Source organism: Papio anubis, chromosome 16 (assembly GCF_008728515.1).
Source record: "Papio anubis isolate 15944 chromosome 16, Panubis1.0, whole genome shotgun sequence".
Taxonomy (NCBI): domain Eukaryota; kingdom Metazoa; phylum Chordata; class Mammalia; order Primates; family Cercopithecidae; genus Papio; species Papio anubis.
In genome coordinates, this window is record NC_044991.1 from 85,416,732 (window position 1) to 85,435,482 (window position 18,751).

The window sequence follows — 18,751 nt, forward strand, 5'->3', positions numbered from 1 at the left end:
GCAGTGTACATGGCACCCAATGTGTAGTCTTTTACCCCTCACCCCCTCCTACCCTTCCCCCCAGTCCCAAGAGTCCTTTTGCTTATTTCAGATTTTCTAAATCTCAGATAAAGAATTTAAAAATAAAAGCAAAAAATATCTCCATTAAGCTTTCTCCGCAAATTGACTTGGAACACTGACTCTTCCTTCACAAAAGTCTGTGCCGTGAAGCCTGTGGTTTGTGAGTTTGTTAGTCACTCCGCCATCCACTGCCCTTTCTCAGAGTGGGAGGCCAAAGCACCCCTGTAATGTCCCACTGGTTCAACAGGGGGTGCTGGTGAGTCCTCTGGTGCCCGTGGTCATCAGGGAGAAAAAGGGGGACTTTGTGGTCTGGGGTCAGGTACGGTCCCAACCATGGCTTTACTGTACTATCAACAAAGCTGGGTGGCGAGTTCACAGAGGTTCATTACACCAATCCCTCTACCTTTGTATATGCTTGAAAACATGAGTAATGAAAAGTTAAAATGTTAAAAACAATACTTTAGCAGAAAAAAAAAAATCATGGGCTTACACTTCCTGTGTGATCTTGAACAAGTGACCTAACCTCTCTGGGCTTCAAATGTTTCACCTAAAAGAGCTGGTCTAAAGGTAAATGGGTATGCCATGCTCAATACACATTATCTCTTTTTTTTTTTTTTCTCCTGAGATGGAGTCCCACTCTTTTGCCCAGGCTGGAGTGCAATGCTGCAATCTCAGCTCACTGCAACCTCCTCCTCCTGAGTTCAAGCGATTCTCCTGCCTCAGCCTCCCAAGTAGCTGGGATTAAAGGTGCCCGCCACGACACATTACCTTTTATTAGAGAATTAAATGTGTGATGTGATGCCTGACACACAAGAGGTATTCAAGAAATGGCAGCCATTATCACTGCCATTGCCCCTAGGCAAACATAAATCACACCCTCATTTCCAAGAGGCTGAGTAGAGAGGGCGATCTGAGGAGCTGGACAGGATGATACGAACTCTACACATTTACTCTAAAGAGGTTAAAGTCTGTGTCCTAACCCACTGCCCAATTCTTCATCCCACCTTCTTTCCAAGGCCACTGGCTAAGGTGAGGCGTAGTGGTGGACACAGACCTGGATAGGGCAGGAGTGGACTGTGGGCCTGGCCCTTACCTTACTGGATGGAAGTGTAGGAGAGTAGAAGCTTGTCCACTCTGTCTTTAGCATCTAGAATCTGTCTGGACCATGGCAGGTACTCAATCAATAGCTATGTGGCAAATGAGTAGGCCAGTGGGGTAACCCTGGGCAAGTCCCTTCACCACACTGGGTTGGTCCCCATGTCCTGTGAGATAAGAGGGCTAGGTGAACTAATTCCTCAGTTCCTGGCTAGTGTTCCAGGGCTGAGATTCTCTGTCTGGTGAACTTGCTTTCATCACATGGCAGATGTATACCCAGGGTGGATCCCTCCCCAGGTCTTGCTAACCTGACAAATGAAAGCGAAAGCTTGCCTTCCAACCCACTTAGAACAGTGCCGGAACCTTATGATGAGTTCATTGATGAAATTTAACCCCAACGCACTTTCACTGTTGGAATAGAACTTCTGCAGAATTGCCACAACCTGTGAAAAATATCAGAAGAGCACATTTAAAATGCTGCCATCTATTTGAATTATGAATACTACTCTACATGGAAACTAGACATTTTTATGCACCCTTCCACTTTTAAAATGAATTTATAAGCACAGGAGAAAGTAATTTTTGTCACGGTCATCATTAGAACACAGAGAAAAAAGATGTTTAAATATATGGCAATACACACACACATAAAACCCTTCATAAAAATGAAATTTAAAAGGAGACTGACATTAGAAAAATATATTACTAATCTTAAGGTTCCAAATTTTAGAGCATGTCCCCTTGCTTAATAACTAAATCATTACCTTTCAGAACATGCCATTTTTATAAAATTTTAATACCATCCGAGTATCTTAAAATCAATATTGTCCAATGTGATTTTTTCATCAGCATGCAGCTGGTATAAAGCCCACATAAAAAACAGGATCAGCTTTTCTATAGCAGAGCCTTTGCTCACTAAATATTTTTCTACAAAACCAAGCTGTAAATCAACCTGTATTTTAAAAACACTAACCTACTGCTTAAAGGGTTTCATATATAAAAGGATTACTCCACAATTTCCGTCACTGAAACGTAACAACAAAAAACTATCTTACAAATTGATAAAACTATAATAAAGTTCCTAATTTCAAATTTTAAAAGCTAGTTTCATAGGTAAGATGACAAATTAAGCCCAGAAAAATTAAGAGTTAAAATGGAAGATACATCAACATTCCTATTGGTAAACATCACAGAGCAAATGCCCTGATCCCTTACTAGTTTGAAGGAGATCCACCGAACTTCAGAAACTTGATCTGCACACAACTTTAAGGCAATGTGCATTAGGTAATCATAAACATCACTGGGACTATAGAGTTCTAGAATCAGTATCAGCTGTCTGAAATTAAAAGGAAAAAAACAAAAACAAAAAAACAAAACATTATTTTGGGGCAAAAACAACAACAACAACAACAAACTTACTGATTTCTTTTTACTGTCATTTCATCTTATAGATAAAAATACCCAGGCTGGGAAATGAACAGCAAAAGACCCAGCAAGATTTCGGTCTTCAGTAAAATGCCAACAGCAGCAAGCTGAGCAAAATGACCATGCAAAAAAATGTGAACAAAAGTTTAATTCTTCATCTCACACACATACAAATCAAACAAAAGGAAACAAACTCCGTAAAACAGAGGCTGAGAAATTTATGAATACAGATTTAATATTTGGATTTTAGGTTATCAGTTGAAAAGCACATAAAACTTTAAAAATCAGATAACATAAAAATAGCCAGAATGTTGAAGTTCACAAAGGTCAACAGATCAAGCGAACACTCTGAGATTGCACGACCGCCCCAGCGTTTCTCCAACTGCAAACCGAACCGGATGCTCCTGCTCGCAGCTCTTGGCAGCACGAGGCGGTTTCACTGCAGCGAGGTCCGCTTGGAGAGAACTGGGAGCGCGTGCTCCTTACTCCAAAAGACAAAAGCATGCAGGAGACGGCTGGCTGCGAAAACCCACTACCAAAGCTTTCACTACTTTCTAAATGGGGATGGGGAGAAGGACATGAAAATAAATGGCATTGTTTTCACCCAGGCAACGAAAGGAAATGAAAAAGAGATGGGGAGGAAGTTAGAACCAGAAGCCAGGAGTGCTGGTGAATACTTTCATATCAAAAAACACTGTTTTCAAAAAAATGATACCAATATCATGGGCACGGGAGCACAGAATTCATATCAGTCGCTGTGCCTTCAATAAGCCGGGAGATGGGAGATGGGAGATACGGCGCGTAGCGGGGCAAGATAACGTGGTCGGGCAGTGGGGCCGCGCTACCTCCCGGGGCAGCCCCTCTGGGCACCGAGCACGCCCACTTCCCGTGCGCCGCCGCTAGAGGTCGCACTGCTTTCATGGAAAACGTGGGCCTGTTTTTCTCGACTCAGAACAGGATGCTGGGAACATGGTACAATGACTGAAACCTCAATCTCTCAAATTAAGCAGAATGATTAAAGATCACAGCAAAGAGAAAGGCTTTCGGTTTGCCCCTGGCATCAGCCAAATCATATCCTGAATAGCTGCAAAAGCCTGATGAATTTATTCGGGGAAGACAATTATTTGAGAGATTTCTAGTTGTGGATGAGAAAAATGAAAATTAAAGACCCTGAAATGAAAACAAGGTAAAAACTAAAACCCAAACAACAACTGCCACAAACAAATTCCCCCACACCATGAAAGGCACATTAGATACCTTAGGAAGGGGAGTTATTTAAACTGATGCTTCTACCCTTTCATCATCACTAAAGCCTGGAATATTCCTTTTGCCAGCTCAAGACAGAATTAAATAACTCCTTCAGGCACAAAATGATGTGCAGATAGGAGCCACCTTGGGGGACCTTTTTGTTTCGTAATCATCTCATCTGGGTTAGACCCCTTCCTGTCTCCCACAGCAGCTAAAGGGCATTAGGCATGCTGTACCCTGCGGAGAGGACCACACTCAGAATGTTCAAGAAAGCTCTGGCAAAAACTGCTCCGATTAATAGGAAAATATTGAAGAGTGGGTGATTCATCTTTTATTTGGTTCAAATAAATTGCCTTCTAGAACAGCAGAACACTCTAATTCGAAAGTGACTCAAGCCCTGTCTTCATCTGAAAATGAATATCTCCCCGGAGATTGTGGTATTTGTAACTTCGGGTTTTTGGAATTCTGTTTATACCTTAATAAAAACATAATCTCTTTATCTAAAAGAACACTATTACTGCTGCTGCTTTAGAAATCAATTATATGGTAAGAAAATGAAGATTTATTCCATCTAGTTTGCCTTCTCATATCCCCAAATATATTTTTACTTACTCTGCTAGTTCATATCGAAACCTCCAATTCCTGCTGTTATCAGTCACTACAAATTCTTGAAGCTGATAAAGATAGTCTCTCCTCTTGTCTTCATGAAGCAACTATTTTTTAAAAATGTATATATAAACAAACATGTATAATCCTTCAAAATGACCCCAAATGCCCCCTTTTATTCCACTTCCGATTAGATATTTGTCACTGGTTAAGAACTTTTGCATTTCCCCTACACCTCGTAGTCTATCACCCAGCATGGCTGTGAATGAACGCTGCTGTATACTGACATCAAATGCATCCCTGAATGCCTCCAACCTTTTCCCCTGGCCAGGACTTGTGCTTATTATGTATTTCTGAATGCCCCTGAGGTCTTCCTGCTTTAGTAATTTCCTACCTAAAAACAAACAAACAAAAGCCCAGTCTGTGCGTGTTCGGAAGACAGCACGCCAGTGCCCCTTCCCAGGGAGCGAGGCTGCTGCTCTGCACCAGGAGAGGAGAGACTCGGCTGGAGCAGCGCACACCAGAGTCCGTGAAGGGCAGCTCTTGGTCATGTGGATGAGAGTAATTAGTTTCTCTAGGTCATTTTTAAACTCTTATTTTTATATTCATCATTCCTTTAGGGGGTGGAAAAAAGCCAGAAGGGAAGCAGAAGCGCCTTGCAGAAAAAGTGCTTCATGCAGAACAGAGGTTGGACTTCAGCCCAGGCTCTTCCCCTGGGTGACTTCTGGGCAAGTCAGGTCACTACCCGGGGGCCTTGGTTTCTTCTTTTGCAAAAAGTGTGCTGGGCTTTGTGTCTACCATCTTCCACAGAATTAAAACTCTAACGGACAGGAAAATTAGGAGAAAAAAGTTTAAAATATTTACCCATCACTGAAAGAACTCCCACTTAAAGATTATGGATGGTACATTTCAGCTAAAGAAAGCTAAACAACCGCATTGTTGTTTTTTTTTTTCACTGACACCATATCCATCCAGGGTTTCACAAATTTGATTCGGAGAGGGAGGCTTGTTTTTTGCTTTTAACTCTTCTTCCTACCTTTAGAAAATCATACAGGTGTTTAAGAACTCCTATTCGCACTTCATCCAGATCCTTTAAAAATCCATTGAAGATAGGCACCAGGTCAGCTGCTGTTAACTGATCCCCAAGAATCACAGCCAGCTCGTGAATGGAGAAGGCTAGGGTTCGCCGTACCTTCCACTAGGGGTGCATAGCAGACACACGAATCACGACAAGCAAGTGCAATTCAACCTCTTCCATATCTTACGTGGCATTTTTGGAGCAAAATGAATACTGCCAGGTGTTGGACACTTAAAGCTTTATTTCGAACAGAGACCAGTAAATATGCCAATTTGCATCCACATAAAATTCAGGTCAATAAGCCTTGCTGCAGCTTCCCTTTTCTCCTTAATGAATGACCCACCCTCTTTCTGCACATGCCTCTGAAAAGGCTTTTACCTGTACGTCAGAAGCCAGTGTTTCGTATGTATCTTTCAGGCAGTGCCAATTTTGCCTGCCCAGGGTCAGCGCCACCCCTGGGAGGCTGTAGGCACAGTGTTTGGCTATGTCAGTGTCAACAGTCTGGGCTCGAGCTGGGTCAGTCATGGACACATACTGATCTAGCAGCGGCTGAGGTATTATATCCTGGGAAATGAGAGAGAAAGGAGGCCATCGTGCGTGCAGGAAAATACTCATGAAAAACACGGAGTTTGGAGTTTAGAGGTGAAAACAATAAAGGAGAAATGTGAGAGGAACAGGAGGCCTTCCTAAAGTCAAAGGGCTTCAGATTGCCAACTCTGTTTTCTCCAGAGAGTGGGTTTTCAATTTTGATTGAAGTGAAAGCAACACCCAGAACTCATCTTTTTAAGATTGGCACAATATTTGATATCATAGAGGACAGTCTAGACAGCAATGTCTGCTTAGGCTGGTACATACAGCTCTTGAGAATGGAGACTGGCTTCTCTTTTCTTACAACTGCCCCAAGAACATAGCACCTGAGACCTTATACTCTGATAATCAAGCCTATGTTTGACTGTGTTTGATTGAGATAGAACTCAATCAAATCAGTGTTAGATGTCCTTTTTTTCTCATATTAGTTTGCTTTATCAAAAACACTATTATAGATTGTTCAGAAGCTTAAACACTACCTTACAATTAATTTTTTACAGTTATATTAGCAACACAAAATACAAATTAAAATATGTAATCAATATTGATGGAAGAAAAAAATATTTGGTTCCAAGTCTTAAAGTTAACTTTAAGAAAATATATAGTTTTGAGTTTTTTTGTTGTTGCTGTTTTTGTTTTCAAGAAACAAACCTGTAATTTAGATTCATTCTCTTCAAGTAGGGTGGGATCCTGCCTCTGGTCAGTCTCCAGATGGTCACTGGTTCCATTTCTGGGTTCACCAGGATCCTACAGAGTTGATTGGACATGTTACCAATTTGCTCCAAAGGAAGCAGCTGTCCTGTCACTTCCCCTTCAAAGAGTCCTTTTTCAATGCCAGAAATTACTTCTGTAAGCCAAGGCAAAAGCTTTCCTTGAAGTCAATGGTATCTTTCCAGATGTTAAAAATTACATTTGCACAGTTACATATGATACTGTATAAACCAGTTCTTTTAAGTGCTAAGGAAAATTGATTTCATACATTTTAATACAAGACTGCTGGAGGTCCTTACAGAAATACAAAGGCTAAAGTGAAAGCAGTGAGGAGCAACCCTGTGAGTTTGCATCCACTATTCCTTATGCCCTAGGGACCCCTGGTATGGCTAACCAAGACCTTTAAGTAACATTCATGTGTTTGAGGCACAGACTACTTCAGAAGGGTGAGGTTTGCAAGAAATGGTAGAGCCAGCACCTCCAACATTTCTTGGTAATTAGGGATTGCAGCAATGGTGGGTCCCCAAAAGAGGATGGGGGCTGGGAAACCCAATGGATCTGAGAGAAAAGATGTGGCTGATATAGGAGTATTTACTCAGAAAATTGTCCTAGATTTTCACATGTACAAACACTCCTAATGTTTGCTGATAAACCTTTACATTAGGTTAACAATTAAAATGAACAAGGACATTCAATGGTGACATATTGGTCTCTGATCATTGATTAACATTAACTGAGATGGACCTGACCTTCTCCTTCAACCATAACATGGATTTCCAACTTGCATTTGAAATGTCATACTGTCTACCAGCTGAACGGAGTCTGACAAATCAGCTCAATATAGGATCCAGGAAAGTTGATTAACACACCGATAGATGCTTCGTTTGCTCTGAGGCGCACTACCAGAACCTTCAATTCCCAAGGTTTCCACTGATAGGTACTGTTTATTTTAACAGAGGACATAATAAAACAGAAATATTTTGGTATAAAAACCTAAGACCTCAATTTCTCCAAGTTAATAAATTCACATATAGTAACAAGATGTGTCATTAGAATCACTATTATCCCTTTAGAAATTAATTTTATTCCAAAGTCTTCAGTGCAAGCATATGTGCAGCACTTACTCCAGGAGCCAAATCAAGGCTTAAGCAAATCACCACAAGTCATGGCACCCCCAGAAGGTATTGTGAGTTCATTCCCCAAACCCCAGTGGGACACCATGCTGGCTGGCTATCTGTGCACCCACCACTCAGCACCCAGCAGCCTTCTTTCTAGCAGGATGCCGACTCCGTGCGGGGGCTCCCATGTTTCTGTCCGGTTCACCATGTTCAACCCATGAATGCATGCTGTGACTGTGGCCAGCAAGAGGGAGGCAGAAGGAGAGGACAGGAAGGTGGTTCCCCGCCTGGGGTGTCCTTGTTCTTCAAAAGAGACAAGTGGGAAGACACAGGCCCCGCCTTCCACCAGGCATTTCATGCTGACAAGAGCCACCATGGCTGAGGGGAATGGTGGGCAGATCAGCACCAAAGGGATGGAGTCCACCTGCCCAGAAGCCACCCAACCACAGCGCTTCTTCCTGTTGTCTTGTGCAAGAGAACATATTCCTCACGGTTCTTGGAGATTTTTGTCTCCTTTCCCTTCTTTTGCGACAGGAAGCATCCTAACTAATCCCACTAGGACCCTGCAGTCAAGCCGCAAATTCAAGGGCTCTGCCCTCCCACATCATAAAACAAAGGCCCCAACTTGAACCCTTTTAAAGCAGCAACTGAAAAGCCCCAGCCTGGAGGAATCTGTTCTTTTTTTTTTTTTTTTTTTTCCCCCCACCTCTGTCTATGATAAAGAAGTCCAAATACTATCACATCCCCACCAAGGTAAATGTGGTCACATCCTTCTACTTAACACCTGCAACTTCTGCACTCTAGGTAACAAGGTTGACAATAATGAGTTTTCTTGCTATTTTTTTAGCAACAAACCAGCAGAAGAGGATATCACCTCATTTCTTACTAATCACAGATAACCAACCCCTACACATTTTATGTTTGAGTTTTAAAATGTTTTATTTTGCTTTATTAGAGCAGGCCTAAGGGGTAAGGGGAGTGATAAGTTAATCACTGAAATCCAATTATAAACTGTATGAACAGAGAAACAATTGGTATTTAGGCCCTGAAGACCGTGAGATTGAGGAGATTATCCATCACAGCACATGATAACCACACAGTGCTATCCCAATGACTGTTATGACCACAGACCCCTCCCTCATTTTAACCCTCCATTCTGCCCCCTACCTGTGGAAGAGCCCAACTCAAAGCGGTCTGAGTGGAAGCTCAGTAGAAACTAGGACAGCTCAGGAACCTCCAGCTACAAGAGGCTGACCAAAGCTTCTGGAGAAACCTGAAGAAATAAACCATGGATCCCCTCTCACTCCAGCTTTGGGGTCGTGGTCTCACAAGGGGCTGGTTCCACCCACAGGAGGAAAGGGGTCACTGGTGCTTTTTCAAAAGCTCTCCTCTGAGAAACAGCGTGCCAGGACCAGCACTGGAGCACCCATGTATGCCAGAGCGCCTACCAAACAGGGGGCTTGTGTGACGGCTGCTCTCAGAGGCCTCGTCCACTTGAAATTCCAGGAACTGCCTGAATTCACCCTCCACTATTATTAAAAGATGTCAATGTCTGTTAGCAGTGACACAGAGCATTTACATGGTTGATCTCCCCAAAGAACAAGTTCTTGTCATCTCTGGAGAAGAGGGAAGGTACTTTCTGGTACCCACCCATCTTCATGGGAGCACGTCGGCACTATCAATCACCTGATTGATTGGTTGACTAGTTATCCAAAGCATGACCTTAAGAATAAAATGAAATTTGCCATTTATCATCTCTGCTGGGATATATTAATAAGAGAAAATGCTGCTTTGTGATTTCTGTCACATCCTCGGTGGCTGAGGGATAGGGCAAATACTTACTGTGCTTTGTAATATCCTGGCCACAAAGAGCTCATTCTGAGATGATGAGGCCGACAGAGTGATCTGATTGTCAGAGGCAGAGCTGGGATCTGAAATGGACACTTCATTTAGACCTGCTGTTGGCTTGCTCTCGGGTTCATTCACGGAGTCAAGCTGTGCAGCTCTCAGTGCAGCTGATAATACCTGAACTTGAGCTGTAGGAAGAGAAGTTTCAAGAAATTTAACAACTTTATTTGGTTTGTGGGGTTTTACTTCAGAGAAGTCTTCAAAACAACACAGTCTGCACTAAGCTACATGGTGTGGGTGTACTACACTGACACGTATCTGTTCTGAAGTGACAATGCTCTGCAGTCTCAAGACAAGCTCTCAGCAAGGTGGTGATATTTCCGGCCATTAATAATAACTACTCCAACTAAATGCCAGCCACGCACAGAACATCAAACCTGAACTTGAAAAGTCTCAATTTGGAAAAACCCGAGTGACTCCACCATATTTTAGAGAAAGACAGCATGGTATCACTGAACAAGGATGACTGGGAGGTCGCTCAACTCAGTGAAGGGTATCCTGCTCCCCCATTTATAAAGCAGTATGGCTACTCTCTCACATACACATACACACATGTGGACACACACACCCATGCATGAATACATCCATTTACACACAGATGAGTAATGCTCTCACTCACCAAGCCCCAAAGGCTGCCGATTCTTTCTGTCCAGAGTATGACAGTTTGAGATTCTCTGAACAGTAAAGATAACATATTTCACATACCTTTCTGTAAAAACAAACTGGATGTTTTAATGTCCCTAGCCTCCCAAAAGACACACACACACACATTACTTCCTGCATCCTGCTTCTATTAGTTAAATTTGGTGGACTCCAAGATTCATCAAAACACTGAGAGCTTGTAGCTGGCTCTGTGCTGTGCCCAGGACAGGTTCCACCACTCCAGTGCTACACACCAGGCCCTTCCCAATAGGTCTAGTGACATCTCCTGCCTGCCATGGCCAGTTTACAAATAAAATGCATCACTTATTTCTGGATCTTCTGGGATCATAGATCCCTTTGAGCTCTGAAGAAAGCTATGGGCCTTTTCTTACAAAGAAATTAAGTATGCACAAACATGCAAGATTTTACAAATAATGATTTCAGGGAACTGAAAGAACCCTCTGAAACTCATCCCCTGACTTCTCTGAATGGTGGGTTCTCAGTCAATCTCTAAAGACCAGGCCAACTGTCACCTGCTATGTGAGGTCTCTCCCAGACATTTCCTCCACACATCACCTCCCCTCCGCTCCCAGCCCTCGCCATGCCCCACAGGGTGGCTGCCTGCACAATCCCCTTAACCACATCACAGGGGCCTCAGGGGCCGAGAATCACTGCCCAGCCCCCAGACCAGGTCTTACACTGGGGATTAAGGCAGCTCAGTAGTGTGTTTTCCAAAAACAGACTTTTGTCTATAGCTATCAGAAGTGATATGTTACATGTGCCCATTCCTTCAGCAAACATTGATTTAGTTTCCTTCATAAATTTAAGGATAAAGAATAATCACACGGCTAACTGAATTTTCACAGTTCCCTTCCTGAAAGCTTCACAAATCTCTGCCCAGCAACAGCAGCAAGTGCTGTTTTTTCCAATTTCTCCAACTCAAGGAAGAATACAAATATAGCACTGTGCAGAGAAGGAAGATCACAATAATGGGATATGGATTGCGAGGTCCGGATCCCTGATCAGATGCTCAGTGGGAGCACGAGTCATAAAATGAAAAATACACCACAGAAGTAGTTGTGCTTTTCCTTCCTGTACAAAGACAAGAACCTTTAAGTTTAGCTAAGGGCTGCATTAATAGGCTCCAAAAGGAGGCCATCCTTGGCTATTCATAACTAGAAAGGGCATTCTATGTGGGAGATGATGTAACAGCGTGTCTAAGGAGCTAACAAAATTTCCCCTGCTACAGATATGCCCACAAACTACCCACTTTCCTATTAGAACTGACTTCAGACTCTGTGCACGTCCATCTGCAAAATTAGAAAGCAAAATCATTGCACAGGTACCTGCACAGAGGTACTTCTGACTTTTCAAGCTGTACTGAGACTGAACAAGTCTCTCCTCTCAATGTGTACACAGTGTAAATAAATACAGGTCCACACACACATGCGTCAGTACACAGGCCTGGGGAAGAAGGAAGTGGCAAAATGCAACACACGACACAGAAACATCCCATCTTCTCTTTAATGACAATGAACAACATTTACCTTGAACATCCGGATCATTCATCAGATGCTCCTGCAAACTATCAAGGACTTTCTGAATCTCACTCCGGGCCACACAGTTGTTGTGCACAACCCCAGGTCTGCTGCAGTAATCCTCCTGAGGCCCAGCCTCGCTCAGAAGCAGCTCTAAGTCCTTGCTTATGTCAGGGAGAGGAGTTCGCCAATAAAGAAAATGACTGAACACATCCTCAGAGTTCCCTGGGCAGGCCCAGGAATCTGATCCAGGGTAGCTGCTGATGGGGAAGTCGTTGTTGTCAGAAAGCTTTGGGAAGGCACTGGTCTCTGGGGAAAGCCTGGTCAGCTCAGCTCCAGCCGACACAGAGCTTTCCACAGGGTTTTCCGCTGGGCCGTCAGAGGAGCTACCGATGTGCGGGACATTGCTGGTTTTCGCTGAGGTCCCTTCCACGGGTAGCTCTGGCTCCCTCTGCACAGGCTTTGCTGAACTAGTTAAACTGAAGGAAGCAAACTTTTAATACAGTGTAATAGACTGAAAGTCACAGGGAAAAACATGAGAACCACATCCTCACCCAGTCCTCCACTTCCTAGCTGACCACTTGCCCCTCTTTGTGTCTCCCGGTGTCAGCAGACTAAAATCTCACGAAAGGATAAGAGGTTTAGTCAACCCCCACTGCCCCGCCGGGAGTATGATGGGCACCGAAAACACCACCTGAAGGTTCAGCCAGTCTTGCCACTACATTCCAGGGCTAAGCCAGCCTGGACTTCTGCTGCAGCACCTTTGGTACATTTCATCCATTTCCTGCTCATGAGTACTTCCACCAGGGGGCAGGCATTAGAAAATAAAAGGCGCTGAAACTGGTAAGAGCTGGCAATTTGTTAACCACCTTGAGGTCTTGAGGAAGACACTGCCCATGGGCCTGCCATACAGCAGGAGCTCAATGAACTCTGATAGAAGAGGGATAAAGGGAGGATGGGCCAACCTCAGAAGGATTTGTATTCTGTGAGGCATCAGTTACCCACTCTCACACACCTGCATGCTAGCAACAATGGAGAGACGTTTACAAACAACCTCAAAGAGGATGGTTAGTGTATACACGTCAGCCTCAGAGGAAAGACATGACAAAGTCAAGATCCAGCGCCATACTAGCAAACACTGGAGGGTCTACCACTGTTGGTCAGGAGTGTCGCCTTTATGTACATGCAACCTAACCTCCAAAAAAGTACATTTGGAAGACTTCACATTTTTCCCTAGGTAAATTACCCAGACAACTTAATTAATCAAAAAGTAAGAGAAAATTTTCTTTATAGGTTTTTTAATCACTAATCTCAATGCGTATTTTATATAAATTTAGGAGACACAATAGCTTCATTATTTATAACCCAGTAGTCATGTTTCAAAATCATTATTGCAATTACTTTTTGCTTCTTTACATAATTAAAGCTCTAATATTCCATCTTGCCCAGAAGGTCACTACTAAAACTCGAGACAAGATAATTGATGAAATTTTAGGTGGGTGCTTAAGGTACATCGAGGGTCCTGGTGGTGACCCTAGCCAAAGCATACCTGGCAGGGGAAGTGTTACCACCACTGCTGGGAGCGGGTGAGCCAGAGGCAAAACCAGAGTTGAAATCCTGGGTGAGAGGCCGGATGTTCAGGGCGCCATCCTCTCGAAGATAAAGGCCAGCCCTGGAGGGGTTTGCAAAGGTGGAAATGAAGGGGCCGAGAGACTGGAAGGCAGCCTGGCGCACCTGGAACCAGAGAGAACACTGCAGTGAATGAATGCAGCATCGGCCAGCGGTGGTGGCCAGGCCTGAGTCCAGGCTGAAACACGTGGTTGGACATCACACAAGCTACTCTCCAGCACATTACATCTATGGACATTTACTGCTTTCACATGACATATATGGACATTTACTGCTTTCACATTACATCTATGAAGATTTACTGCTTTCACATTACATCTATGGACATTTACTGCTTTCCAAATCATTACATATATGGACATTTACTGCTATTCAACATTACAGTCTATGAAAGATTTACTGCTTTCACATTACATCTGTATTCATTCTTCCAGAATATTAATTTTATATGAATAATACATTTTGTATCAAGTATTTGAACAGGCCTTATTAATCATTACAGACATGTTTATGATAGCAACAGAAAAGGTAACAGCTTAGTTACATAGTTTTTTCTTTCTCAATTATGATTTTCACGATATTCATTCACTATAAATGGTATGATATACCTCACCTTCTTAATTCACCCCAAGTTTTTGAGATTTTAGTTTCCCTGAGACCTCACACGGTGTAAATGTGATTATGGCAATCAGTAACTGAAGGGACAAAATACAAAGTCACGAGTCCAGAAGTGAATCCCAGCCTGGAAGCCAGACGTAGCTGGACTGTTGGTGAACACAGGCCAGTTGTCTGGACAGGGCTGCTGGCACTCACCCACCGGCAGGGGTCACTGACAAGTCTGATGAAGAGCGGGGAGAGCTGGGTTCTGCGGACCCCAGGGGAGGAGCTGTGTGACACGGCCGTGAAGCACTCCGCACAGGCTTTCCGCATGCCCCAAACAGCATCAGAGCAGAGCTCAAAGAACTTGGGGATCTGCCAAAACAAACAAAAAGAGTGCTACTCCAATTGGAGGCCCTGAGGAAGAGCAGAACCTGTTTGGGTTGTTTGTTTGTTTGTTTGTTTTTGTGAAACAGAGTCTCGCTCTGTCGCCCAGGCTGGAGTGCAGTGGTGTGATCTCGGCTCACTGCAACCTCTGCCTCCCAGGTTCAAGCGATTCTTCTGCCTCAGCTTCCAGAGTAGCTGGGATTACAGGCATGTGCCACCACATCCGGCTAATTTTTTTTATGTTTAGTAGAGATGGGGTTTCTCCACGTTGGCCAGGCTGGTCTCCAACTCCTGGCCTCAAGTGACCTGCCCGCCTCGGCCTCCCAAAGTGCTGGAACCTATTTTAATGAAGTAGTGAAGGCATATGCAGAAATTAATGACAAGGAAAAGGAAAATACATACTGGTCTAAAAGGAATCATTTGAAACAAACAGATATTATAAGAAATGGAAATTAACATTTCTTTTACCTCCTAATTTTAGTAAATGACTTGGTTACCTTTAACAGATAATAGAGAAAACCCCAAAAAGGGCAGAATGACTGATACTTGTTATGTAAATTGTAGAGAAGATTGTGAAAGACTCTGAAACAGTAGATGTCCCAACTAACTCACCCATCCAGGTATCACTGTCTTCGACTCACTATTTTACAACTCTGAAGTGATAGAAGGTAAGATGCTAAAACCTGATAGTAATGCAAATAATTCCTGCCAACAGAAATGCAAATTGTTGTCCAGTGAAATGCAATCAATTATCACCCTGGATATTGACCAGTTTTGAATTCATTTGTAAGTTCACTACGGTATTCCTTGCTCTGACTATAAATGAGTACTTTGAGTTCTCCATTAAACTGGCTGTAATATCTTACTGGTTTTCCTCACTAATAAATGAGTTAAATAAAATCTCTGAAACATGTTCATTTCATATCTCGGTAAAGGTCATGATTACATCTCCTTTTAAAATGTATCCTTTAAAAAGGCTGTGTTTTTAATATCCTAATGTAAAATAGCCTAAAATGCTTCGCAAATGGGAATATGATATAATCATGGCAATATCTACCTATAAATGATTAGCATGTTACCCACTGCCATTCTTCCATTCTTCATTCAGATATATTAAGTAGAAGATAATGTTCACTGTAGACGGGCGTGGTGGCTCACGCCTGTAATCCCAGCACTTGGGGAAGCCAAGGCGGGTGGATCCCCAGGTCAGGAGTTCGAGACCAGCCTGGCCAACATGGTGAAACCCTGTCTCTACTAAAAATACAAAAATTAGCCGGGCGCGGTGGTGCATGCCTGTAATCCCAGCTACTCAGGAGACGAAGGCAGGATCCAGCCTTAGCTTGAACCCGGGAGGCAGAGGTTGCAGTGAGCCGAGATCATACCACTGCATTCTAGCCTAGGCGACAGAGCAAGACAGTGTCTCAAAATTTAAAAAGAAAAAAAAAAAAATCACTATATATTCAAAGCAACAGCCCATTAAAAATTATTCTTGGGTTAGAACTGTGTTGACGTGGCTTATACTTTAAATAAAATAAAATGAGCTTCTGAACTTAAATTTAAAAATCTATTTAAAGATTAAACTTTTTGAGGTCAAAATCTCACCCATACAAGGAGTATATTCTGTCAAATAAAAGTGACAAATGCTTACGGAGCAAGGTTCTCTAGGGGCTGGGGATTGACGGGGTAGGCACTAGGGAAACAAGGATGAACACAATGCAGTCCCTGCCCTCAAGAAGCTCCTCAGCTCCTCTGAACAAATGTCACCAGGATGCTGAGAAGGGAGAAGCTGATTCTCTCTGGCACCGCAGGTAGGTCAGCCTAGACAACGAAAGAACTTCACAGAAGCAATTCAAGCTGGGTTGGAAGTGTGAGGAGGGTCCCACCAGGCAGGGAAGATGCTCTTAGTGAGCACAGGCCCAGAGGTGTGAAACAGCAAGAAGCCTCAAGGATGCTGAAGTCACCTGGCTGCTTAGGGAAGTGGATCTCTACCCTGCTATGCATCAGATCATACGGGACTTTATCAAAAATGCAGGTGCCTGGGCGTTCCCCAGGCTTCATATATATGGCTAGAGGTGAGATCCACCAAGGCCAGGATAGTGTTCAGAACTGAGAAAGGGGACTGGAGGTGAGGCGGAAAAGTCATCTACGAAGGGACCTGGAAGGCCCAGAAGGCTCTAGATTTTAACCTATAAACCAAGAAAAAAATCACCATGGTTTTGAGGCCCAGGAGTGAGGTGGCAGAGTGGTGTTCTAGAAAGAGCTGCAGAAAGAGAGAAGAGAGAGAGCAGCTTGGACAGTGAGAATAAAGCAGGGAAAAGTGACCTATAAGGAGGAGACAGCCAAGCCCACAGGAAAGAAAATGGGAGTTGCTTCCAGCCCATTCCACAGACCAGCTACCTAATGCTTAGGAAAATGTTAGCTTCATAAGTCATGAAATTTGAAATTAACAAATGCAAAATTGAGCTGCCATTCCACAGTAACAGACTCATAAATACAAAACTTAAGTGATTTTGAAAGTGCATTAAGAAGCAAATCAACAATTACAATTGGCCAAAATGTCACATACCAAAAATTTCTCAGTGGCTTCTTGTCCAACAGCATGACAAATATCACCAAAATTTGCAGCACAAACCTTAAAAAGGCAAAAGGCATATCCATTATTCTTATCTTTCTTTTTGTCTTAACAAAAAACAAAGTAAAAACAAAGTAAAAACTAACAAGCAGGAACCTTGAGAGCAATTACCCCTCTAGTCAGGCAGCTATCAAGCCTTTCCCAAGCCCATCGCCCACAGAGCATTATGCCAGGTGCCTCCACTGCATCAAAAACAGAAGATTTGCAATAAGGTGCCAAATTCTAGGATTTTCTGGCTCCTAATTGATCTTGATACAGAAGGCATGTTAGCAATAAGGCAAAAGAGGCCCTTAACATTCCCTGCATGGCAAAGGAGACCTGCTATCCTGCCTGTGTATCATGAACAGAGACCAGAGGGGTGATGGCCAGACAGCAAGGTGCAGGATGAGGCTGTTTAGGGAGGGATAGTAACAGACTTCAAAAGGAAGAATTTGACAACCAAATGACAAGTGACTAAATGGGAATTTGGGGTTGGAAGGTATAGCAAAGATAAGAAGGTTCTGGATCAAATCACCACAGATAATCAAAGACCTTGCAAGCCTGGGCATCTAACCATAAACGAGCAAGGTCCCCTGACTCTCACCTGTGTCTGAGAGGAACAGGTCTACTCACACATACTCTTATCTCCAGGTCTCTGCATTTCCTAACTGCAGTAAACACTGGCAACACTGTTCAGAGATTTTCCTTACAGAGTTCACACCGGACACATTTTTCCCCCAGACTATGTCTACTGAAGAAGTCCAAAAACTTTACAGAAACCCATTTTGAACTTTCAACTTTAAGAGTTTTGGAATTCTTACATTCCTACCTTCCGAACTTGAAAAAGCTTCCCATCACCACACAGTTCACAGAATCGGGGCAGTAGCAGGCGTTCAACTGTACTCTTACTCAGCATGGAAGCCATTTTGCAGATTATCTATAAATTTAAAAAAAAAAAAAAAAATCAAATCATTTAAAATGCCAAAGCATTTAAGTCACATATAGCATTAAAGATATATTCCAAAAGCCAATATTCAAAATATTCCCAACATACCTAAGAAGGAAAAAAAAAAAACACCTTCTTTTGAGTTTTGTCAACTTATAAGATCAACAGAAGGCCCAACATTTCCCCAGTTTGACTCAAATAACTGTTTGTCTGAAGCTCAAGAGTTACCATCTGCCAGGTCCCCACCTTGTACCCAACACACAAACAAACAATATGTATGTGCTTTGGCCTATTTTACCTTCCCAAGAATCCTATGACATGGGTATTATTTACCCTCATGTTTCCAGATGGGGAAATGCTGCGAGAGGTTAAATAGCATGACTAAACAGAAACAGTGGAGAGGTGAGACATTCAGTGACAGCAGGACATGGTAAGCACTGGAAAATGATCACATTCCAGAGAAACTAAAGAGCAGACCCTTACAAAAAAAAAAAAAAAAAATGATTAAATTTTGCATTTGTGCTGCTTTTGGCCTGAGGGTACTTCCCGTTCTACATGGCTATG

General features: G+C 43.0%; 1 protein-coding gene across 9 annotated transcripts in view; it reads right to left on the reverse strand.

Annotated features, from left to right (window-relative positions):
• Window positions 1-18,751, reverse strand: part of LOC101019194 (putative serine/threonine-protein phosphatase 4 regulatory subunit 1-like) — an 85,454-nt gene that overhangs the window by 4,754 nt on the left and 61,949 nt on the right. For 5 of the 9 annotated variants that reach the window (XR_002515064.2, XM_021920887.2, XM_021920892.2 and 2 more), the window contains 12 exons: window positions 18,071-18,178; window positions 17,197-17,262; window positions 14,460-14,618; window positions 13,567-13,751; window positions 12,027-12,496; window positions 9,772-9,965; window positions 6,752-6,847; window positions 5,891-6,076; window positions 5,471-5,632; window positions 4,441-4,541; window positions 2,371-2,491; window positions 1,464-1,598 (listed from right to left, as the gene is read on the reverse strand). Coding sequence is in view for 7 of the 9 variants with exons in the window: in XM_021920887.2 (XP_021776579.1) it covers window positions 1,464-1,598; window positions 2,371-2,491; window positions 4,441-4,541; window positions 5,471-5,632; window positions 5,891-6,076; window positions 6,752-6,847; window positions 9,772-9,965; window positions 12,027-12,496; window positions 13,567-13,751; window positions 14,460-14,618; window positions 17,197-17,262; window positions 18,071-18,178 (1,983 nt within the window). In the remaining 2 variants the exon portion in view is untranslated. Of the gene's footprint in view, window positions 1-1,463; window positions 1,599-2,370; window positions 2,492-2,797; window positions 3,135-4,440; window positions 4,542-5,470; window positions 5,633-5,890; window positions 6,077-6,751; window positions 6,848-9,771; window positions 9,966-12,026; window positions 12,497-13,566; window positions 13,752-14,459; window positions 14,619-17,196; window positions 17,263-18,070; window positions 18,179-18,751 lie in introns of those variants that run through there. The other 4 variants (XR_002515065.2, XM_021920888.2, XM_021920889.2 and 1 more) reach the window with 4 other exon arrangements.